The following is a 23740-nucleotide window of genomic DNA, read 5'->3' as shown; positions in this document are numbered from 1 at the left end:
ACATCCATTTCTAGTGTAATGAAGTGTTTTGTTAAAAGCTTTAACACTGGCCATGTTTACCTTTGGTAGGATAAGTTGGGCCTGCGTTCTCACGCTGCTGTCCAGATCAGATTTAAAGCTGTGTAAACATGTCAAGACCGACACGACACTGAATAAATAAAGTGTAATAAATAAGGTATTCTCAGAAAGCAGAAACAGACTTTATATGTGGACGACTCACAGCTGCTGACACATGAGCCCGGTCTGGCTTTGGAAGGAGAGCCAGTATTAAGCTTCTAGCTGTGTGTTCATCTCCTGCTCTCTGGGTTTGTGGTTGAACTGAGGCTCAGGAGAACATGGGGAAATGCCACTTCAGCGTTATGTGCATCGTCTGCACGGTGGTGTCTGTGGTTTCTGTGGCAATCCTGGTTGGAATCTGGACCTTCCAATTTCTTAAACCTGCAAAAACTCCAGTTGCTTTGTGGGACAGATACCGTCTCCCTGATACTCTTCTCCCAGAAGCTTACTACATCACCCTCTGGCCTCGGCTCAAACCGGACCACCGTGGCATCTACATCTTCACTGGAAACTCCAGCGTGGTCTTCAAGTGTGTGAAGGATATAGACCTCATCCTCATCCACTCCAACAAGCTGAACCTGACATCTGCTGGTGGACATATGGCTAGACTGACCACACTAAATAACATACCTGAACCAGCTATAAAGTCCACCTGGTTCAAAGTGCCCACTCAGTATCTTGTAATTGAGCTACAGAGCAAATTAAAAGCAGGAGAATCCTATAGACTCAACACTGAGTTTGTTGGGGAACTCGCTGATGATCTGGCAGGTTTCTACAGGAGTGAGTACATTCAAGATGGAGTAAACAAGTAAGTCCACCTGAAACACTGCATGTCAGACATTTAATTTTAAAAAGAATCTTTTTGGTAAGTAAGTGAATGTGAAGAACTTTCTAAATGTGAAAAGAAGCTTGATATAATGAAAGCTTTTCTTAAAAGTATTAACAGTTTAGGTAAAATTTACTGAGAACAGTGTTCCCAAATCAAATCAGTGTCCAAATCAAAAACAATGTAGAGATTGAAGAGTGTTTTTGAAGAGCATAATTTTTAAGCCTTTAAGCGTGTTTTATGTCGCACTATAAATACACCCTTTATGACCAAATGTTTGTATTCCCCTCCTAAACAATGCCAGTACAATAGTACATCATGGAACAAATAAACTTATTGGCACCATGTCTTATTACATGCATGGCCTAGAGGTGTATAAAGGAGGAATTGTGTTCTCTGAAATAATTATCAGACATCATGTCCTCTCTAATGCTGCTGTAAGTGAATACAATCAAATCCTGGAAGCAATGCTCAAAAAATCAAGTAGGAACACCTCCCTGTACAATAGAGACTGAATAATTAATTGTTCATATAGTGAATTAAACAGAATGCTGGTTACATCTAGCTTTTTTTCTTTATATAAAATACAACTGACAAAACAGGTGATTAAACACCTTTGAGCCAGAACAGTTTCAAATTATATAAGCTTAATTGGTTCATAGGACGTGTTGTTTATGTTAATGAGTGCTGAAAAGAAGGTGTGACGTAATTGGAAACTATTCGAATTGACTTGGTTGTTAAAAACAGAAACACCATCAAGGTTGCAGAGCAATTAACCTGTTTGTGTGAGCACTGTTTTAAAGTCTTTGCATGTAACCTTTGCTCGGAGGTGTAAAACAGGGTGATTAAAGAGTGAACAAATGAATTCTGGGATCAAGTCCAGACTGTAAAATTTATAAGTCATAAGAGCACATTCTAAAAAAAGATTATAAAAGAATGTACTTTAAACTGATAAATTACAGTGTGGACACGTACAGAGCCTAGAGTTAAGATATGTTTTTATCCCTTTCAGGGTTGTTGCCACCAGTCAAATGCACCCCACTCACGCCCGTAAAACCTTCCCCTGCTTTGATGAACCAGCCATGAAAGCTGTCTTTCACATCACTGTCCTGCATGAACGAGGAACAGTTGCTCTCTCCAATGGGCAAGAAATTGGTCAGCAGTGGCAGTAATATTTACATTCAGGATTGGTCTAGAGACAATAAAACCAGAAACAGTAACACCAGAGACAGTTACACCAGAGACAGTTACACCGAAGCCAATCATAGCATAATTAATCATGCCAGAACCATTTACACCAGAGCCAGAGATTGATACAGCAGGTACAGACAACCCCCCCTTACATTTTTATAAATATTTTATTATATCTTTTTAATGGGACAACACTAATGATATGACACTTTTATGTAAATTAAGTAGTCAGTGTGCTGCTTGTGTAACAGTGTAAATATGCTAAGCCCTATCAGCGTAATTTTCAGAGAATTTTAAAATAAACCCATGAATGCTGCCAGCATTGCAGCAGAGTTTGATGAAGTTGGGGTCAGTCTGCAGTGCTTAGACCATACACCACACCCTGCATCAACTCTGTCTGCATGGCACTGTCCTAGAAGGAATTCCTCTTCTAAAGCTGATGAACAAAAGCCTGCAAACAAGCAGTCCTTAATGGATTAATGGATTACTGTCTTGTGGTCTGAATAGATCAAGATAAACTTGTTTGGCACAGATAGCATCCAGCATGTGTAGCACTGCCATAGTAAGGAATACCAGGACATCATAGTATTTGGCTGCAAGAGTGCTTCCAGCACAGGAGAGCTAAAATTCAACATCTTCTATGACATTCTAAAGCAGAGCAAGATTCCTCTACCTTCAGAAATTGAGATGCATGGCAGTTTTCCAAAATAATTATGACCCCAAACACACCTAAGTTGACAATTGACTTGTAGAGGAAAGGTGATGAACTGGGCAAGTATGTATCCAGACCAAAACTCATTTGAGCACCTGTGGGAAAAATCCTCAAGTGGAAGGTGCAGGACAATAATTTGTCCAACACCCACCAGCATCCTTGATGTTGTCATTGAGGAGTGGAAGAGGATTCCGCTCACTGTTATACACTGTTAAACACACTGTACTCTGACTACTTTACATTGTATCAAAGTGTCTATTTTTTATGTGTTGTCCAAGGACAAATATAATACATTATTTATGAAAATGTGAGGAGTGTACTCAATTTTGTGAGATACCGTATTTTAAACCTGTGACAGTCACACCAGAGACAGTCACACAAGAGAACGTCACACCAGAAGTCAAAGTAGTGTCAGTCACTTCAGAGACAGACAAACCAGAAAACCACACCAGAAACATTCACAGCAGAGATAGTCAAGCCAGTGACAGTCGGATTAGAGACAGTCAGATTAGACACAGTCAGACCAGAAACAGGCACATCAATGACAGTCACACCAGAAACATAAAAAACAGAGACAACTTTAAATGTGCCGTTATTAACTACACTGTCCCACTGTAACACTGCTACTGTCTATCCGTTAGAAAACAGGAACACCACAGTGAATGGCTCAGCTGTCACGATTACCAAGTTTGAACCCACACAGAGAATGTCATCATACCTTCTTGCTGTGGTTGTCAGCGACTTCAGTTATGTCCATTCAGAAGAGAGTACTTTGGTATGAGCTTAATACATGCTTTTATTTTCCATCACATATTTAATCAATTTAAACACACATACTTTTGTAGATGTATAAATTTAGAAGCACAAGCCTGAAGATAAGAATTATTCTAACTTGTAATTAGTAGTTCCCAACTTTTGGCTGGTGTTGTACAGCATATCTACAGTATCACATCATTCTAAGAAAAACTGACTACTGAATTAATAATAAAACCAAATAAATCAACATTCAGTGTCAATGATTATTTTCTTTAATGTTCAGATTCGGATTTGGGCTCGCAGGAAAGCAGTTTCTGAAGGACACTGTGCCTATGCCCTCAACCTCACTGGACCCATCCTCAACTTCTTTGAGAATTACTATAATGTTCCTTACCCACTCTCTAAATCAGGTAGGTTCATCAGTTCTTTTCATCTGGAGCTCAACTTCTTATGTTATTGCAATGTGAATAATGTGATCTGTTTCTGTGCGATGTGTTAAATACATTATTGCTATTTTAGATTGATTGATCCCGAAGGAAATTTAGGGATTTTACAACTTTTACAACTCTTTGACAAAATTTTAAACCATGATCCTGTCCCCCAAAGACCAGATTGGTCTGCCTGACTTCTACTTTGGTGCAATGGAGAACTGGGGGCTGGTCACTTACAGAGAGGCAAATCTCTTCTACGATCCTGCCATCTCCTCGAATGGAAACAAAGAGCAAACAGCTACTATAATTGCCCACGAGCTGGCACACATGGTAATTACAGATTCACTGTTTAATTAAAAATCATTCCCTTTTAATCAAACACTTATTCTGGGTTTTTGGTGTGACTGTTTAAGGTGTGACTGTCTTTGGATGTACTGTCCTGGGTGTGACTGTCTCTGGTGTGATTATGTCTGAATTGCCAGTCTCTGGTGTGACGGTCTGATTTGGTACGATTTTTGTTTGTGTTTTTTCCAGTGGTTTGGAAACCTTGTAACTCTGAAATGGTGGAATGAGGTTTGGCTAAATGAAGGTTTTGCCACATATGTCTCTTACCTTGGAGCAGACTATGCTGAACCCACCTGGAATCTGGTCAGTACTTCCTCAAACCTTGTAGCGTGTAACCATAAAAGGTGTCAAAAGTATTCACATTCATTAGTCAGGTAGAAGTATAGATAATAGGGTTTAAAATATGTCTGTAGATCAACTCAGTACCGTATTTTTTCGCACTATAAGGTGCATCGTCAATGATCGTCTATTTTCTGGTCTATTTTCATACATAAGGCGCACCGGATTATAAGGCGCAAACAAAACTTTAATTCTTAAAATAAAACATTTTCTTTTAAAGTCAAACGTCAGTCTACACTGAAAATTGTTTATTTCGGTGAGTAAAGCGCTTCTGTTTATTTACAGTAAGCTTAGATTTTCAGATTTCCACTAATGCTGGGTGCATTAGCATTAGTGGCTAACCGCTAGCCGTGGTCAGAGCTAGTAAATGCCGCCTGAAAGCACTGGATTGAGGAATGCTAAGTGTTGTGGTGAGCCATAGCGATGTATTAGCTAGCGTTTCATTCCAGGTAGTTTGCTTTAACATGGTAAACGTGCAGGCTACAGTCCGATATTCTCGTCTCGTCATTAGCTAATGCTAATGCTGCTCCAGGAGTGTGAGCCAGGGTTAGCAGCAGGCTACAGGCCGATAATACTCACCTCTGAAGAGCGACAGAGCTAGCGCTTAGTGGCTAATGCTAATACTGCTCAAGTCTTGGTACTGGAGAAACCTAACTGAAACTCCTTTATTACCCTGTACTTCAGCAGAGTAGCTTTACTTCTCCTTATTACCTGACTGGTAAAATTCATACATTTTTTGGGAAAATGATAGGATTTTAAATGCGCCTTATAGTGCAAAAGTATGAGCATAATAAAAAGGGGGAAAATGCATTAGTATAGGCCCAACATCTTGGTGCACATTTTTCTAAAAACCATAATGACTATAATGTTATATCAAATTGTTAATGTTGAAAATACCATGATGCTAATTGATGGTGCCTAGGTCTCCCTTACTTGTTAGCTACATTAGCCTTGTGACATAAGCCATGTGTTTTTGCTGACTGACTAGAAATGTATTGAAAGTGCTTCTGCTGGCTTGTTTTACTTTCCACAGAAAGATCTTATAGGCCTGAGGAACATCCACCGAGTTTTCGCCATCGATGCTCTGGCCTCCTCCCACCCCCTCTCCTCTAAAGAAGAGGACATCATGAAACCAGAGCAGATCAGTGAGGTGTTTGATACCATTTCTTACAGCAAGGTGGGTGTCAGCATCAGTACAGAAAATGTCTTTACTCTATATAATTTGCTTTCTTGAAATGACAGATTCTAAGCTGTAAAGTTTTGCACGATATTATTAGCAGCTTAGCCTACGCATTAGCTAACTAGCTTGACTCTCACTTTATAATAACAGTATTAGTGGACACAGTTAGCCACCAGCCTGGTTGTTCTTACTGGATTTACTTTATCACTCTTGTATTACATTGTTTGAAACTACAAATTGAGGTATACTTCATGCTGTAGCTAAAGATTAAGATGCACTAAAGTCTGACACTGGGACACCATTGTGTTTCTGAAAAATATAAAAAAACAATTTTCATTTCAAGTATGCATCAATAATAAAATAAGTAATTAGAGCATAAATCTGAGTTGTTGTTTAAATCCACCATATAGTTGGTATGTAATCTAATTTGAACTAGCAAAATCTTCTTCTGCATGAGAATACAGCTTTAGCTTAGCTTAGGCTAAAATGTTTTGGCCTAAAGTGTCAGTGAAAACAATGTGAAAACACCTTAAGAAATAAAGGATTGTTGGTTTACAGATGAGTTAAATGTGCAGGTTAACGTTCATTTTACTATTGAGCAAATAAAGAGAAGCGGTCTTCTGTTTGTCCGCCTGTAGGGGGCGTCAGTGTTGAGGATGCTCTCAGACTTCCTAACAGAGTCAGTCTTCCTTCAGGGACTAAAGGTGAGGAATTTTTAAATACTCGACCAATTCTGAACATTTAACACCAGGCAAGTGTAGTGTAGTCACAGTGTAGTCACAGTATAATACATATAATGAAATAAAATCATTTAATAAATTAAATAAATCACTTGCTATATGTTATATAGAAAAAGTTTTTTTTTTTGTCATACTTATATATTTAAAATTATCAAACAAACTTTAATGTCAAACAAATATAACCTGAGTAAATATAAAAATCACTTTTTAAATGATGATTCATTTTATTAATCTAGTCCTTTGTGAAAAAGTGTTTGCCCCCCATAAATGAACCATGCCTAATCGCACCTTTTGGAAAGCTGAGTACAATTTCACTACTAACCACAACCAGGCCTGATTACTGTATAATCAAGAAATCACTCAACATGTAGCATCTCTGAAAAAAGCAACACATTATGCCCCGATCTGAAGAATAAAAAAAAAAAACAGATGAGAAAACAAAGTCAGTGATCATCAATCAGTCTGGAAAAGGTTACAAAGTCATTTTTAAGGCTTTGGAACTCCAGCGGATCATAGTGAGAGCTATTATTTACTAATGGAGAAAACGTGGAACACTGGTGAACCTTCCTAGGAGTGGCCAGCTCACCAAAATTATTCCAAAAGGGCATAAACAACTCATCCAAGAGGTGACAAAAGAACCCAGAACAACATTTATAGAGCTGCAGGTATCACTTGCCTCAGTTAAGGTCAGTTATAATAATTTGATTATAAGAAAGAGACATTCTTATCTCACATTTGCCAAAAATATCTTGATCCCCAGGACTTTGGGTAAAAAAATATTTGAACTGATGTGACAAAAGTGGAACTTTTTGGAAGGTGTGTGTCCCGTTACGTCTGGTGTAAAACTAACACATACTTTCAGAAAAAAAAAAACATTGCACTGAACGTAAAACATGGTGGTGGTAGTGTGATGGTCTGGGACTGCTTTGCTGCTTCAGGGTTTGGATAACGTGCTGTAATAGACGGAACCAGGAGTTCTGCTGTTTACCAGTCAATCCTGAAGGAGAATGTCCGGCTATCTGTTTGTAAGCTCAAGCTCAGGCGTACTTGGGTTCTGCAGCAGGACAACGATCCAAAGCACACATACAACTCCACCTCTGAATGACTTAAAAAACAAAACAAAATGAAGGTTTTGGAGTGGCCAGGCAAAGTCTGGCAAGTCTTTTCGCCACTGTATGTATACTTAATTTACATAAATGTATTAAACATACAGGCATGGACATGTGGCATTTATGTTTTGTATGTTTATATGTAATATATTTATTTATTTACTTAATTTTTGTAAATTTACAGACCTATCTGAACACATTTGCTTATGAAAACACAGTAGGCTCAGATCTCTGGCATCATCTCCAAGCAGTAAGTTAATGTGCATCTACTCTGTTCATTTTTCACAAAAAAACAGTGTCTTAATATTCCTGTGCTGCCCTCTTGTGATCAATTTGTGATAGTTCATTTTTTATGATGCCCTCCCTTATATTCAGTCTTTTCTCTGCTCTTTTGCAATACATTGTAATACAGTACCTACACTGTACCTACTTGTACTGTACAATACAGTAGTGAAATTGTGATACACTACCCATATGTGCACTATAGTACACCTTCTGCTTATTTAATTTTGTTAAAAAATTATTTGTATAGATCAGATGTCGCAACACAGATTTACAAATATCTGGTAGTAAGAAAAAGCATTAACTCACAAAGTCTAAAATACCTTCACTATAGTACAGTTTTTGCTCAGTACCCATAATTTCACAACAGTAATGTTTCTGTTCTTATTTATGTTAGACTGTGATACAGTTTACATATTTTCAGTACAGTACAGTTGATTTTGACACTATCGATTATCTTTAGGCAGTGGATAAAAGTGGAGTGGTGCTTCTCCCCATGTCTGTTGATAAAATCATGGATCATTGGGTTCTTCAGATGGGCTTCCCAGTGGTGTCTATAAACACATTTACGGGTGAGCTGTCTCAGAAACACTTTCTCCTGGACCCTGAGTCAGTTGTGGAGGTACCATCTCCATTCAAGTAGGTCTGATCTTAGTAATCTAACTTATTTTTCGAAATCAGTTTATGAGTTTGTGTTCAGTCCGCATTTTGTCTCTGTTTCTGTAGTTATGAGTGGATTGTGCCCATTAAATGGATGAAGTCTGGGGTGGAACAGACGCCAGTGTGGCTCCTGGAGAAAAGTGGTGAGACCAAGCACCAACCATCTAGTGTTGCTTTATTGAATTTACAGTGAGAAAGAAAGAAATATTATACATTAAAATATAATGCTTGTATTTATTTTAATTCAAATGTATTTTCGGTAAAAATTCACATTAGTGAAAGATTTAAAAAGACTAGCTTTGATTTAATATAAAATAAAATATATAAAAAACTTTTTATCTTTAACCCTAAAACGCTAATGCTGGGTGATTTTCACTCAAACAATTTTTTCATGTGATTTTCATTGTGTTGCTGTCTAAGTTGCTGTTGAGGAGCTTCAGGTCTCATTGATGTCAATAATGTTATGGTTGATTCCCCCCTCCCATCTATGTTTTTTTAAGAGGCATGCGGTCGGGTGATTTTCATCCGACGCTAGTGAAAGAGAGTAACATATTTTATTGGTGTAATTTACCTGATGTTTGTGTTTGTGTGTTTAAATCAGGCGCTCACAGGTCTCAGGTATGGATGGACCAAAGACCAAGTTCCCAGCAGCTTTATTTTTTTTTTGTTAGGAAATTAACTGTTAAGGATTACCTAATTTTCCAATATTTTTTCAGCATTTTATAGGGTTGTCCATGGTACCTTTTTATGTGATGTAAAATAAAAGAAGGGTTCCAAAACATACAGTGTATACCCAGCGTTAGTGATGGTGTTTTATTGTGTACACTAATTTTAACCTTAGTGTTCTAGCGTTAAGATGGCAAAAAGGAAAATACTTTTAGTGGCAGTAATTTTGGAATATTCTATTGTTTCAACCATTAAAGAGTGTAAATAACAATCACATTGCCTATATTCTGTATACTATATTATGTAATCTTGTGATTTATACTCTTAATATAAGATTCAGGCTCAACTCCACAACTCATCCAAAAGTATTGGATAGAGCACCACTATTCAAGAGAACTTTTTTGTATCTGCTTCAAAAAGTTGTGTTTGTTAGTTTATGAAACTGCAAGACTTAAGGAACAGCTGATTAAAGCTCTATCCTGCAGAATATGGGATATAGGGCTATATATTTTTTAAATCTATGTTTATTCGTCAGCAACTGGATCTTGTATTCTCTTTCATCTGTTCTCAGTCTATAACAGTGAAATGAAAATGATGGGGGATGACTGGGTGCTAATGAATCTCAACCAAACCGGATACTACAGAGTAAACTATGACCCTGGCAACTGGGAACGCATCCTTAAACAGCTCAACAAGCAGCACCAGGTCAAATATTAACAGATTATACTGTAAAAAAGATGTACAGTGGTAACAGGAACATCTACAAGACTGTTATTAGATAAGTATACTAAAAACTAAAGATGAGTACACTTTGCTGGAAAAAAGTATAGTAACTATGGTATGTCTTGAATGTTTTACAGGCCATTCCTGTTCTTAACAGGGCCCAAATTGTGGATGATGCCTTTAATCTTGCCAGGTACACACACACACCCACACCCACACACACACACACACACACACAAGCAAAGAAATAGTACTAATGGAACATTTGACTTGTCTGATCTTAAGATGCTCTATTTGCTAAATACCAAATTTTAAGTGTTAAATATTTTATCTTTAGGCTACAGTGGATGCTACTTCTAAAGAATGCATAGAGCTACTTTAAGTAGAGCCATTGCAGACACAGGTCTGCAAATGCATATGGCAATACAATAAGGCTAGAGGGGTGTAAACCTCTAGCATTAAGCTGTGGAGCAGTGTAACTGTGTTCACTGGAATGATGGTGATCCATTCTGTACTTTGGGGATGATTCGGACAGTTAGGGATGAGGTTGGTGGTGATCACCCGACATCGAGACCTCTTTAATGCTCTTATCAATTAATGCATTTAAATTCTGCACAATAGGGACAGTTACTACAACAAAAGCAGTATAAACTCTTTTTTTAAACCCTTGATTTTTGAAAGAACCAGTAAATGAACATGTGTCCAAACATTTTTTTTCTATATAGTGTATATCTCTTAAATGATCAGAAAAGGTCTTTGTAATGGTATTTAAATGTTCTATTCTGCAGCAGTAATTAATTACCCTTATTGAGTCATATTCAGAATTTTTGATTCAGCTTCTTTTTCGATGGTCTGTATTTTTACAGGGCCGAAATCATTCCCATCAGCTTAGCGTTGAATACAACCAAGTTTCTTCTAAAGGAAACAGAATACATACCCTGGCAGTCAGCCCTGGACAACCTGGACTATTTTTACCTCATGTTTGACCAAACATATGTCTATGACAGCATGCAGGTGATTTTCCCTCTCAAAACCTTAAAATTAATATAATATGTTGTTATGGTCTAGCGGGTGCGGTGTTTATTCATATCCAGGTTATTTTTTGTGTCTTTGGAAAATCAGGATACACATATTTGAAAAGCAAAATTTTAATCGCATGATATTTTGATTGTAGGCATACCTCAAGAAGCAAGTAACACCACTTTTTGAAAACTTCAAGACCATAACCATGAACTGGACTAAAGTACCTGATGCACACATGGACCAGTAAAAATTTGAGCCCTTTCAGCACATTACCACATATTGACTTTCTCTTTTTTCAAATTATACACATTTTAACATAACAATAAAATGTTCTTTAGTGACATATTTCTTTATTCATGATGGCATTTAAAGTTTTTTTAAGTGTCAAGAAAACAACCGATTTCTTGATTTTTACCCAAATAAGAAATAATTGATGCAATTATTGGTTGTAATTGCTCATTTAACCAGTGTATTATTATCTAACAGAAAGAAAGAAACACTATTAAAATTACTACTACTAAAAACATCAGATCTTGTTTCTGTATGGGTAACTCAGGACGTTATAATGTAAGTGCAGACGACTGTTGCAGGTGTTTAAAATACAAAAATAAAGTATTATTAATATGTGTGCAGGTATAATCAGGTAAATGCCATAAAAGTGGCCTGCAGCACTGGAGTGGAGGCCTGTCAGAACCTCACTGCAGACTGGTTTACACAGTGGATGCAAAATCCAGAGCAGAACCTGTAAGAACATCCAGCCTGACCCCAGTCAACCACACCTACTCTTACTCTTGTACTTTTACCTACTGGCCACTTTGTTAGAAACTTTCCTTCTGGTGTCTAATTTTAGATTTCTTTCTCATTAGAATTCACCCTAACCTGAGGTCCACAGTATATTGCAGTGCCGTTGCTGCAGGGGGCGCTACAGAGTGGGAGTTTGTCTGGGAGATGCTCCAGAATGCTAACATCAGCAGTGAGGCGGACAAACTAATGACAGCACTGACCTGCACCAAAAACAGCAGTCTTCTGCAGAGGTTGGTAATAAGGCCTGCAGGGTTTGGACTTCTGTTTGGTCTGTTGTTAAAAAATGGCAAAAACTGTAAAACCATAATACCGTAGCCACATAATATTATAGTACACATTATAGTATAACCACATAATATTATAGTACACATTATAGTATAGCCACATTATAGTATAGCCACATTGTAGTATAGCCACATAATATTATAGCTACATAATATTATAGCTACATAATATTATAGTACACATTATAGTATAGCCACATAATATTATAACCACAATATAGTATAGCCACATAATATTATAGTACACATTATAGTATAGCCACATAATATTATAGCCACATAATATTATAACCACATTATAGTATAGCCACATTATAGTATAGTACACATTATAGTATAGTACACATTATAGTATAGCCACATAATATTATAACCACAATATAGTATAGCCACATAATATTATAGTACACATTATAGTATAGCCACATAATATTATAGTACACATTATAGTATAGCCACATAATATTATAGTACACATTATAGTATAGCCACATAATATTATAGTACACATTATAGTATAGCCACATAATATTATAGTACACATTATAGTATAGCCACAAAATATATAGCCACATAATATTATAGTACACATTATAGTATAGCCACATAATATTATAGCCACATAATATTATAGCCACATTATAGTATAGCCACATTATAGTATAGCCACATAATATTATAGTACACATTATAGTATAGCCACATAATATTATAACCACATTATAGTATAGCCACATAATATTATAGTACACATTATAGTATAGCCACATAATATTATAACCACAATATAGTATAGCCACATTATAGTATAGTACACATTATAGTATTGCCACATAATATTATAGCCACATTATAGTATAGCCACATTATAGTATAGCCACATAATATTATAACCACATTATAGTATAGCCACATAATATTATAACCACAATATAGTATAGCCACATTATAGTATAGCCACATTATAGTATAGCCACATAATATTATAGTACACATTATAGTATAGCCACATAATATTATAGTACACATTATAGTATGGCCACATAATATTATAGTACACATTATAGTATGGCCACATAATATTATAACCACATTATAGTATAGCCACATAATATTATAGTACACATTATAGTATAGCCACATAATATTATAACCACAATATAGTAAAGCCACATAATATTATAGCCACATTATAGTATAGCCACATAATATTATAGTATAGCCACATAATATTATAACCACATTATAGTATAGCCACATTATAGTATAGTACACATTATAGTATAGTACACATTATAGTATAGCCACATAATATTATAACCACATTATAGTATAGCCACATTATAGTATAGTACACATTATAGTATAGCCACATAATATTATAACCACAATATAGTATTGCCACATAATATTATAGCCACATTATAGTATAGCCACATAATATTATAGCCACATTATAGTATTGCCACATAATATTATAGCCACATTATAGTATAGCCACATAATATCATAGTATACATTATGGTATAGCCACATAATATTATAACCACATTATAGTATGGCCACATTATATCATAGTATACATTATAGTATAGCCACATAATATCATAGTATACATTATAGTATAGCCACATAATATCATAGTATACATTATAGTATAGCCACATAATATCATAGTATACATTATAGTATAGCCACATTATAGTATAGCCTCATAATATTGTAGCCACATTATAGTATGGCCACATTATATCATAGTATACATTATAGTATGGCCACATAATATCATAGTATACATTATAGTATAGCCACATAATATCATAGTATACATTATAGTATAGCCACATTATAGTATAGCCTCATAATATTGTAGCCACATTATAGTATGGCCACATAATATTATAGTACACATTATAGTATGGCCACATAATATTATAGTACACATTATAGTATGGCCACATAATATTATAGTACACATTATAGTATGGCCACATAATATTATAGTACACATTATAGTATGGCCACATAATATTATAGTACACATTATAGTATGGCCACATAATATTATAGTACACATTATAGTATGGCCACATAATATTATAGTACACATTATAGTATGGCCACATAATATTATAGTACACATTATAGTATGGCCACATAATATTATAGTACACATTATAGTATGGCCACATAATATTATAGTACACATTATAGTATGGCCACATAATATTATAGTACACATTATAGTATAGCCACATAATATTGTAGCCACATTATAGTATGGCCACATAATATTATAGTACACATTATAGTCTGGCCACATTATAGTATGGCCACATAATATTGTAGCCACATTATAGTATGGCCACATAATATTGTGGCCACATAATATTGTGGCCACATAATATTGTAGCCACATTATAGTATGGCCACATAATATTATAGTACACATTATAGTATGGCCACATAATATTAAAACCACATTATAGTATAGCCACATAATATCATAGTATACATTATGGTATAGCCACATAATATTATAACCACATTATAGTATGGCCACATAATATCATAGTATACTTTATAGTATGGCCACATAATATCATAGTATACATTATAGTATAGCCACATAATATTATAGTACACATTATAGTATGGCCACATTATAGTATAGCCACATAATATTGTAGCCACATTATAGTATGGCCACATAATATTATAGTACACATTATAGTATGGCCACATAATATTATAGTACACATTATAGTATGGCCACATTATAGTATAGCCACATAATATTATAGTACACATTATAGTATGGCCACATTATAGTATAGCCACATAATATTATAGTACACATTATAGTATGGCCACATACTATTATAGTACACATTATAGTATAGCCACATAATATTGTAGCCACATTATAGTATGGCCACATAATATTATAGTACACATTATAGTATGGCCACATAATATTATAGTACACATTATAGTATGGCCACATTATAGTATAGCCACATAATATTATAGTACACATTATAGTATGGCCACATTATAGTATAGCCACATAATATTATAGTACACATTATAGTATGGCCACATACTATTATAGTACACATTATAGTATGGCCACATTATAGTATAGCCACATAATATTATAGCCACAGGTTTGTGGACACATGTCCTCCTGTTTTTTTTTTTAATCAGAGGTATTGGTGTCTGCCACTTTTACTACAGAAACACCCTTTGTAGTAATGTGTGTAATTTAAAGACGTGGGGTTCTAACCATTGAAGAACAGGGTGAATCTACTAGTTCTACAGTCTGTAATTATAGAACTATAAAGTGTTCCTATATGTTCAGTCAAGCTGAATGGACAGTGAGTGTAATAAAAAGGAGGTGGTCATAATAATTTGAAGTGACTGTGTATACGTGTGTGTGTGTGTGTGTGTGTTTGTGTTTGTGTGTGGATATGTCAGTCAGCAGTGGGTTACCTTATAGCACAATTGAAAGTTTTTATATAAAATTTAACACACTCCTTTTTTTTATATAGTCCAAAAACTCCACAAAATGCAGATGTTTTTTCTTTGTTTTTATGAAGTTATCTGAATTACACCCTGGACCCAACAAAGATTCGTAAACAAGATGCCACCCGGGTGATTGTGCAGATCGCTGGGAACATAAAGGGTCGGGCGTTAGCGTGGAATTTCATCACACTAAACTGGAAATACATTTTCACTGAGTGAGTTCCCATATGACCACACTGGGCCATTCTATATGTCTGTATACTCACAGTGCATGACTGGAGATCTGTAGCATATCAAACTGTTTCTTTCTGATTTCTGGTTTAAATAATATGACATATTCAAGCTGTTAGGTTTTGCTACTTTTCTTTTATAAAGTGGTAAAAGGAATAACCTCACCTTGGAAACAATGTACACTCCAGTAACTCTGTGTTGTGCTGTCAGTACAGTCACCACTGAAAAAAAACACAATCTAAAACACAAAAAAAAAGAAAAAAAAAAGAACAATTCTTAGATAGTTTACATAGTAGAGCGAGCACTTTCTAAACACTAAACACTTTCTGTCCATTTCATACATTTGTTTTCATTTCTTCGTGGCCCAATGAAAAATAAGTATCTCTATTTTTGTTGATTTTTAGTTTATGTTATGTTACAAATGATTTATCTCTCTCTCCTGTAGAGCTACTGTTTAGGAGATACATGTTTTTCATTGGACAACAATGATATACAATATGTAACATGGAACAGAAAACAAAATGTTGAAAAAAAGTTCAACATGATATACAGTTCATTACTTAACAGGATGTTACAATATTTCTTTTGTTTCGCCCCAGATTTAAAGATAATGAAAACAGAACGTTTTTCCAATATGCATATTCTCAATAATAGCTGAAAGAGAGACATATTTCACCATCTGTTTAGCCTTTGTCCCTTAAGAACAAGTCCACATATTGCTGTACACATGTCCTAAACACCAGGACTATCAGTTGCCATTTATAAATTATTGAATGAAATCCTACGTTTTCAATAATGTCAACTAGTGTTTGGTACTTCACCATTCCTGAGATATATGACAAATATGTATAAATATGTATAAAGCACAGCCCTCTTCTGATTCAGTCATTCTCCAAACGTCTGGTGGCAGCTTTATTTTATTGTAATAGAACTGTACTCACGCTGAATTTCGTGTTTGTTGTAGGTATGGTGCTGGATCTTTTAATTTCGCTGAGCTCATAAGTGGCGTGACGAGGACATTCTCAACTCAGTGTCAGCTTGACCAGGTCTGTGGTTGTTTCATGTTAACTCAGCTCTCTGTGTTTATGATTACAGCTAGAAATATTTGGACAGTGACACAAAAACTGAGAACTGTAAACTGTAGACTTTCAGATTTAATGTGAGGGGTTAAACAAAACTATCCTCTGATCCTTTTCCACAAAGCCTCCTCATTTCAGGGTCTCGAAAATAATTGGACAAATTAATGTTATTATTAACAAAATGTTCATTTTTAATTTAAAATACTTTGCAGTCGATGACTGCCTGTGGACATCCCCAAACATGACTGGACTATGGACATCCCCAAACACTGGGTTTTCTCCTTTATCAGGCTTTACTGTAGCGTCTTCAGTTGTTGCTGGTTTGTGTCTTTCTGCCTCTAGTTTTGTCTTAAGCGAGTCAAATGCTACTCGATTTGTTTCAAATCTGAATCTGAACACTCTGTATTTGCTCTCTTTAAAGTTTTCTTTTTATGGTAGACTCTGATAATGATACACCTTCTTCCTGTAGAGTGTTCTTCACTTGGGAGGAGGTTTGAAGAGTTTTTCTTTATCACCATAAAAAGGATTCTGTTTATCCCCCACTGTTGTCTTCTGTGGATGTCCAAGTCTTTTTGAGTTTCTCTAAACAGTCCCAAACTGTTGATTTAGCTACTACTAACATTTCCACAATCACTCTGTTGGATTAATTTTTTTTCTCCAAATGAATTGCGGTTTGTTTCCCTTCTGTTGAGAACTCCTTTTACCGCATATTATGGGTTCACAGCAACAGCTTCCAAATACAAATGCTACACATGGAATCATCTCCAGACCTTATGTACGGTGGCCGAGAAAGCCCAGCGCAGTGCAAATTGAAAAGCGCTGCAAAAGCACAAAACACATCCATCAAAATTACAACACAGGCGCAGCAAATAGAAAAACGCGCTGCAAATAGAAAAACGCGCTGCAAATAGAACCACAACACAACGGAAGTGAGTCACAACACAACGGAATTTTCCCGGGGGACCTTAAAAGATGCTGTACCAGCTGTATACAAAGGACAATAAGTGGCAAACAAGCTTCTGAAAAGTAAGTTATGTTTATTACCTGTGATTACCACGGTTGTGTGCATATTATTAAAAGTTCTGCTTCACAAAACGCCTTGTTTGCCACTTATTGTCCTTTGTACACATAGTGAAGTCCGAGACGTTACTGAAGACGCAGCTTAGCTGGTACAGTATCTTTTAAGGTCCCCCGGGAAAATTCCGTTGTGTTGTGACTCACTTCCGTTGTGTTGTGGTTCTATTTGCAGCGCATTTTTCTAGTTGCAGCGCATTTTTCTATTTGCAGCGCCTGTGTTGTAATTTTGATGGATGTGTTTTGTGCTTTTGCAGCGCTTTTCAATTTGCACGGCGTTGGGCTTTCTTGGCCACCGTACTTATGTGCTTAACTGATGCCAGATTAATGAGGGAATAGCATATGCGGCCCATGAAATAGATTGTGAGATCATTTGTCCAATTACATTTGATCCCCTGAAATAAGAAGGCTTTGTAGGAAAATGGTTGAAATTCCTAAATGTAAAAGATATTTTTGTTTAACCCCTCGAATTAAACCTTAACCTTAGAACACTACAGATGGATTTTCCGTCCAAAATTACACCGTTAGAAAGAGCAGAACTTACTCTTTCTAAAAATAGCAGTTACATCCCAGTGTGGTAAAGCGTCTGCAAGAAATACATTGAGAAACACACCTAAAAAATAAGATCTTCTTCAAAGTTCCTTGTTTTATTCTTTCATTATAACTCTATTTATTTGCTAAAAACACATAATCAGATCTATTACATTCACTCTTGGGTCTCTGAGTAAATCACATGACCTAATTATTGCCACTGATTCCTCAAAGTGTTGAAAAAAAAAAAAAAGGATTTTCCCCACAACAAAAAAATACGTGCATTTTGCTTTTCCCCAGCCAATATTATTTACCTTAGTGCTTCAAACATATTTATATGATATTTCAACCCAATATTATCAGTAAATGACCCAAAAGTGTCCACAGAAAAAGTGTGAAACTACCTGCACTCAAACTAAAGCTAGGTATGGCACTAATTTATATAGTTTTATTTTATTGCACATTTTTACTAAGTAGTTATTTTGCACTAAACATTTTTATTTATTTAGACTAAAAGGTTTACATTTTGCTATAATGTTTTCATTATGTCCTAAATAAAAGTGGTCTTCTCATCATTTAGTGGAATAACTCTTTATTATAATATTTGTTTTTATTATAAGCAGCTGAAAATAAATATCTAGTATAGTAAATCATTTTTGTTATTAATTGTAATATTTGCAATCATCAATCATCAATATTCTTATGGTTTCAACTCATAAACACTCTAGTCTAACCATTTTTGAAACGATATCTTTGGTGTGAATATATTTAAAGTTTATACATTCAAAAAAAAAAAAAAAAAACAGGCGCTTTGACCAAAACATGATCAGTTCCTTGGAAAATATAACAATTCTGCTTTCTTTTACATTTTAAATGATTACATTTTTGAGCAGTCGTATGGCTTCTGAAGTAAAAGAGCTCAGAGTATGTAGCTGTTTATTCACGTCTTAGTTCTTTCGTTTCAAATTCAGTATGGTGCTAGGCAGAGCCCAAATTATGAAGATTGAGTCACTATCCAAATATTTTCAGACCTAACTGTATGTTTTGTTTTCACTGGCATTAAAAATTCTAGTTAGAATGCAATACATCAAGGTTTAGCTTATCAATTAAGTTTTTTGAATTGAGCATTGAAACCCTCCTAAAAAATTAAACTGTAGCACAATAATGGGGAACATTCTGCTTGTTAAGCATTCTGACAAATAACACAGACTTCCAAGAAACACAATGAGTAGTAGGGGACGATAATACCACATCAAATATAATGTCACTGATGTCACAAACACCAAAAGTCATTTCAGTTTATTTCATGTTGAGTGGAAGTTCATACTGCCCCCACAACTGAGGGACTGAACTCCTTAAGAATGATGTGTGGTAATATTTTAACATTTTACTCATGCATGTGTGTGTGTGTGTGTATGTGTGTGTGTGTGTTTGATCTGAACGTCTGTTTGTGCTGAAGCTGCTGCAGTTTAAGGCAGAGAATGCAGACGTGGGCTTTGGCTCAGCAAGCTCGGCTCTGGAGCAGGCTGTGGAGAAGACTAAAGCCAGTATGAAATGGGTCACTGAACACCAGAGAGAAGTGTCTGACTGGTTCAGAGCTGAAGCTGCCTGAACACAGAGAGATTCTTCACCCTATTCTCTTCATACTCCCGTAGATGAACGGAAAATAAAAAGAATACAATTGTATCATAATGTTTAGTTTCTACATCAAGTTTATAAAGAAGATACTGTCCTTGTAGGGGGTTGTCAATACAGCAGTTTCTAAAATGTCTGTAAAAACAACTGTCATAGAAGGGAACAGATTCTTACAAACTGGAAGAGTAAACCTTTTTGTCTTTGTCACTTTTGTTTAATTTAATTCATAATCTTAAAGTACCTGACCAAAAGGCTGTTGCTTAAATACTTTGTTGAATAAATCCAATTCAATTTGGTTGTTACCACTTGTCAAGTTATTTTTAGGTTGAACAGTGGAAAACAGCATTTTTCAGAGTGCCTTTTATGCCAAGCTCAGACTACACAACATTTTTCTCCCTCACGATGTTCGCTATGTCAGATTAAGCAGTTATTTCCGTTTTGTGTCGTTCTCAGCAGACTGGCAACATTACACGTCACCGACCAATCATCGTCTGCGTCCTCGCGTGAGTTCGTAGTTCATCACGGGGGAGAAGCATAGAATTGGACAATCACAGCTACAGAAGCCCTTTGTGTGATGGTAGTGCTTTTGTGCTCAGAAAAACACAAAGAGAGGGAAAAGCGACTGTGGGCTCGGTCCTGGGTGACCCAAATGGACATTACATGCTTTGTGTACTCCAGAGATAGCTTGAGGTATAGTAAAGATGTAACTGCTTAGGTTTCAGTGACTGTAAACAGAATATTTCACAGATTAATTAGATTATTAGATTATTCTTCTGTTTCGCTAGTCCAGAGAACTGCAGGAGCACTGTGCCGCTTTTTTTTCCATGTTTACATCTGTGCGCCACAGAACGCTCCATCTTCCTATTGGTCAGAGTCAGGGAGCACGTGGCGGAGCGTGTCAAATTAGGCGATAAAATACAAAAAATTCTAACATGCTAGTCTTTCTGTCGGATGCTCCCACGCCGTCGATTATGTCAAAATACTGCTCTTGGACTATGTCACTGTGAAATTCGGATCCGACGCATGCAATGATCCGGGCATTAAAAGCAATAAAGCTTTAATGACAAATGGCCTTCATTCAAACATACACAAAGTGTTAATATAAGAATAATACAAAAGTAGAATACTATACTTTTGGAACAATACAGGAGCAAAGCTTAATAATTAAATATACATTGGAAATATAAAATAAGCAGGTATATCAAATGTGGTTACACTGAGTTTTAGTTCATAAGAGATTAGTTCAGAACCCCAATTTGCAACATAAACAAAAACCTTTAAGTGATGGCTCTTACCGATGTGTCATTCCTGATTCTTAATTATTACTGATACTCCTGACGTGTCTGAGGTGTTTAGTGAGGCATAACACTATGAGGGTACAAGGTTCAGATAAAGTCTAGAACAGGTCTAATGGTCCTGTGAAATTTAATAAGACTGTAATAGAATAAGTAACTTTACTCTTATACATAACCACAGGCAGCCAAACTGGAACTGGAAATATAGAGAAAGACGGGTGAATCAAGGCAAAGGGGAATTTTGATGAATTTTCTGTTAAAATATCATGTTTAGCCATATATTTTGCAGTTTATCATGTATATTTTTCAAAAACACTCACTTGACACAACAAATAATGCATGGTGGATTACTGCACATATTGGCATTCAGTTATTTACTTTATTCTGAGTGTTGACAACTTTTTGTATTTGATCTTCTGATGCAGCAGCGGATTGATATAGCTTACACTCACTGTAATAACAAACATTATATTAAATGTAGTTGCTTTAACCACAGACACAGCTTCTCTTCTCTGTGAGGTAGTGAATATATTAGCTTCTATCTTTTTTGTGTTGCGGGTGAAAGCTGGTTAGCTATACTGTAAACAGCTGATGAAAAATGCTTGATAATCTTAGGTTCTGATTACCTGCCACTGGTTTCTACCCACGTCACATCATGTGCTGCCCATTGGAAATGGGACATATCAGATGAGGAAGAGCCTGGAGCTCAGTGAAGAAGACCTTAAGAAGCGGAACTACACTTGTACTGTCACTCACCTCAGCCTGGACAACAAGCTGAATGTTCTTTTGGGTACTGACCTCCAGCATTCACAGAAAAATCATTGAGCTGTTCTCCTAAAGAGTCTACTCTCTGGTGACATCAACAACACTCAACATCCAAGAACTTAACTCTCCAGAAAATTATTATAATTAAATTTAAATGTTAGCAAAGTTTATTGGCCAGTTACTTTATGTTTATTTGATGGATTATCAGTGGTTCTGGCATTACTATACTGTTATATTAGTATTATATGAGTATTATTAGTATTGTGGTGTGAAGATAGAGCCTAAAACGAAGGGACGTTTAGAGAAAGATTACACAACTGACTGTAGCAGTGACTTTAAACATAATTACCATACAAATGTGTGTAAAATATGTATAGTTCTTATGTTTTATGTATATAAAACAGCCTTAATAAAACAGACATTGAAATTAAAACATTTAAAACATTTATTTTTTACGTATTGTCTTCATCAAATTAAGAAAAAACAATTAATATGAATTACAAAGCTATGTGTCAGGAATTTCAGCCCAAATAGCACATTGCCCCACTGGGGAAATGCCAAGATTACCAGTCTGTCTCTAGTCATATTCTCTTTATAGTCTGAAGGTGAATGCAGCTGAAGTCTGGTTAGACTAACACACAGAGAACCTGAGAGGGGGATCAGGTGCAGTCAGGTGTCGGCGGAATCGTTTCATGTTTCACTCTGTGGCTGTATCTGCAGTTTGGACTCTTCTTAGACTCTGATAGCAGGACTGTCTTCCTTACAGAATTGCCTTTATATGTGTGCCAAAATACATGTATATGAATATGACTGGTACGCTATAAGCTCAAAGGTTTTAAGACCCCAGCTCATCTCAAAGATTTGATGGAGCACCATTATTCCAGTTTTACTTATCCACAGCTAAATGCAAGGAGTTTATACTATTCTAGCCCATGCATAGCATGTAGCCAGGTTCATGCTCAATCTATTCTCTTATCAGTATTTTCTCTACCTGGAAGTAGAGAAGTGTGTGAATTTGCAACTCTGTCTCAGTAGTGGGTATAACTTAAAGTAGTTGAAGGAATTTATTAGAAAGGGGTGTCCACAGATCCAGGCATAGGGATCCAGGCAGAGCTCTGATACTGATGAATAATAAAGTAGGCAGAGTTATTGAGTTACAATTCTTCTTTCAGTGTGTAAACTTACTAAGGCTTCTACATGGGTTCCTTAGTAAAGGCAACTAGTTCCACATGAGAACATAAAGTGTGGGAGTATACATTGTTCTTGGATTTTTAAAACATTTAGAAAAATAAAATGTAATATTAAGTTCATTTTAATCTACAATTTTGCGTTGATGTGCCTTTTGTGTCAAAATGGCAGGGTAATAAACTATACATTTAGAAAAATGTATCTTTGAAAGAGAACAGAGTCACTACTCAAAATGTTTGCAATTCTCATCATCAAACAATTTTCACTAAAATTCAGTGTAGCATGT

General features: G+C 35.7%; 1 protein-coding gene across 1 annotated transcript; it reads left to right on the top strand.

The window, feature by feature from the left end:
• The first annotated feature begins 221 nt into the window (after positions 1 to 221).
• LOC103038540 (aminopeptidase Ey) lies at positions 222 to 20508 on the top strand. Its single transcript, XM_049484325.1, has 20 exons — positions 222 to 865; positions 1896 to 2038; positions 3428 to 3561; positions 3826 to 3952; positions 4149 to 4303; positions 4508 to 4621; positions 5691 to 5834; positions 6476 to 6541; positions 7871 to 7936; positions 8432 to 8607; positions 8695 to 8771; positions 9866 to 9999; positions 10155 to 10210; positions 10884 to 11031; positions 11192 to 11283; positions 11674 to 11784; positions 11907 to 12074; positions 15731 to 15871; positions 16852 to 16933; positions 20031 to 20508. The coding sequence occupies exons 1-20, from the start codon at positions 336 to 338 to the stop codon at positions 20181 to 20183; spliced, it is 2817 nt and encodes a 938-aa protein (XP_049340282.1). The 5' UTR covers positions 222 to 335; the 3' UTR covers positions 20184 to 20508.
• Positions 20509 to 23740: the final 3232 nt, after the last annotated feature.

This window comes from Astyanax mexicanus, chromosome 10 (genome assembly GCF_023375975.1).
Source record: "Astyanax mexicanus isolate ESR-SI-001 chromosome 10, AstMex3_surface, whole genome shotgun sequence".
Lineage (NCBI taxonomy): Eukaryota > Metazoa > Chordata > Actinopteri > Characiformes > Acestrorhamphidae > Astyanax > Astyanax mexicanus.
This window is presented reverse-complemented; position numbering and strand designations above follow the sequence as displayed.

Bases quoted from the DNA above. Each gene is read 5' to 3' on its own strand.
- LOC103038540 (XM_049484325.1), top strand. From the start codon at position 336: ATGGGGAAATGCCACTTCAGCGTTATGTGCATCGTCTGCACGGTGGTG. The intron at 4,622-5,690 runs GTCAGTACTTCC...TACTTTCCACAG, and splicing joins CTGAACCCACCTGGAATCTG to AAAGATCTTATAGGCCTGAG. The intron at 11,284-11,673 runs GTAAAAATTTGA...ATATGTGTGCAG, and splicing joins CCTGATGCACACATGGACCA to GTATAATCAGGTAAATGCCA.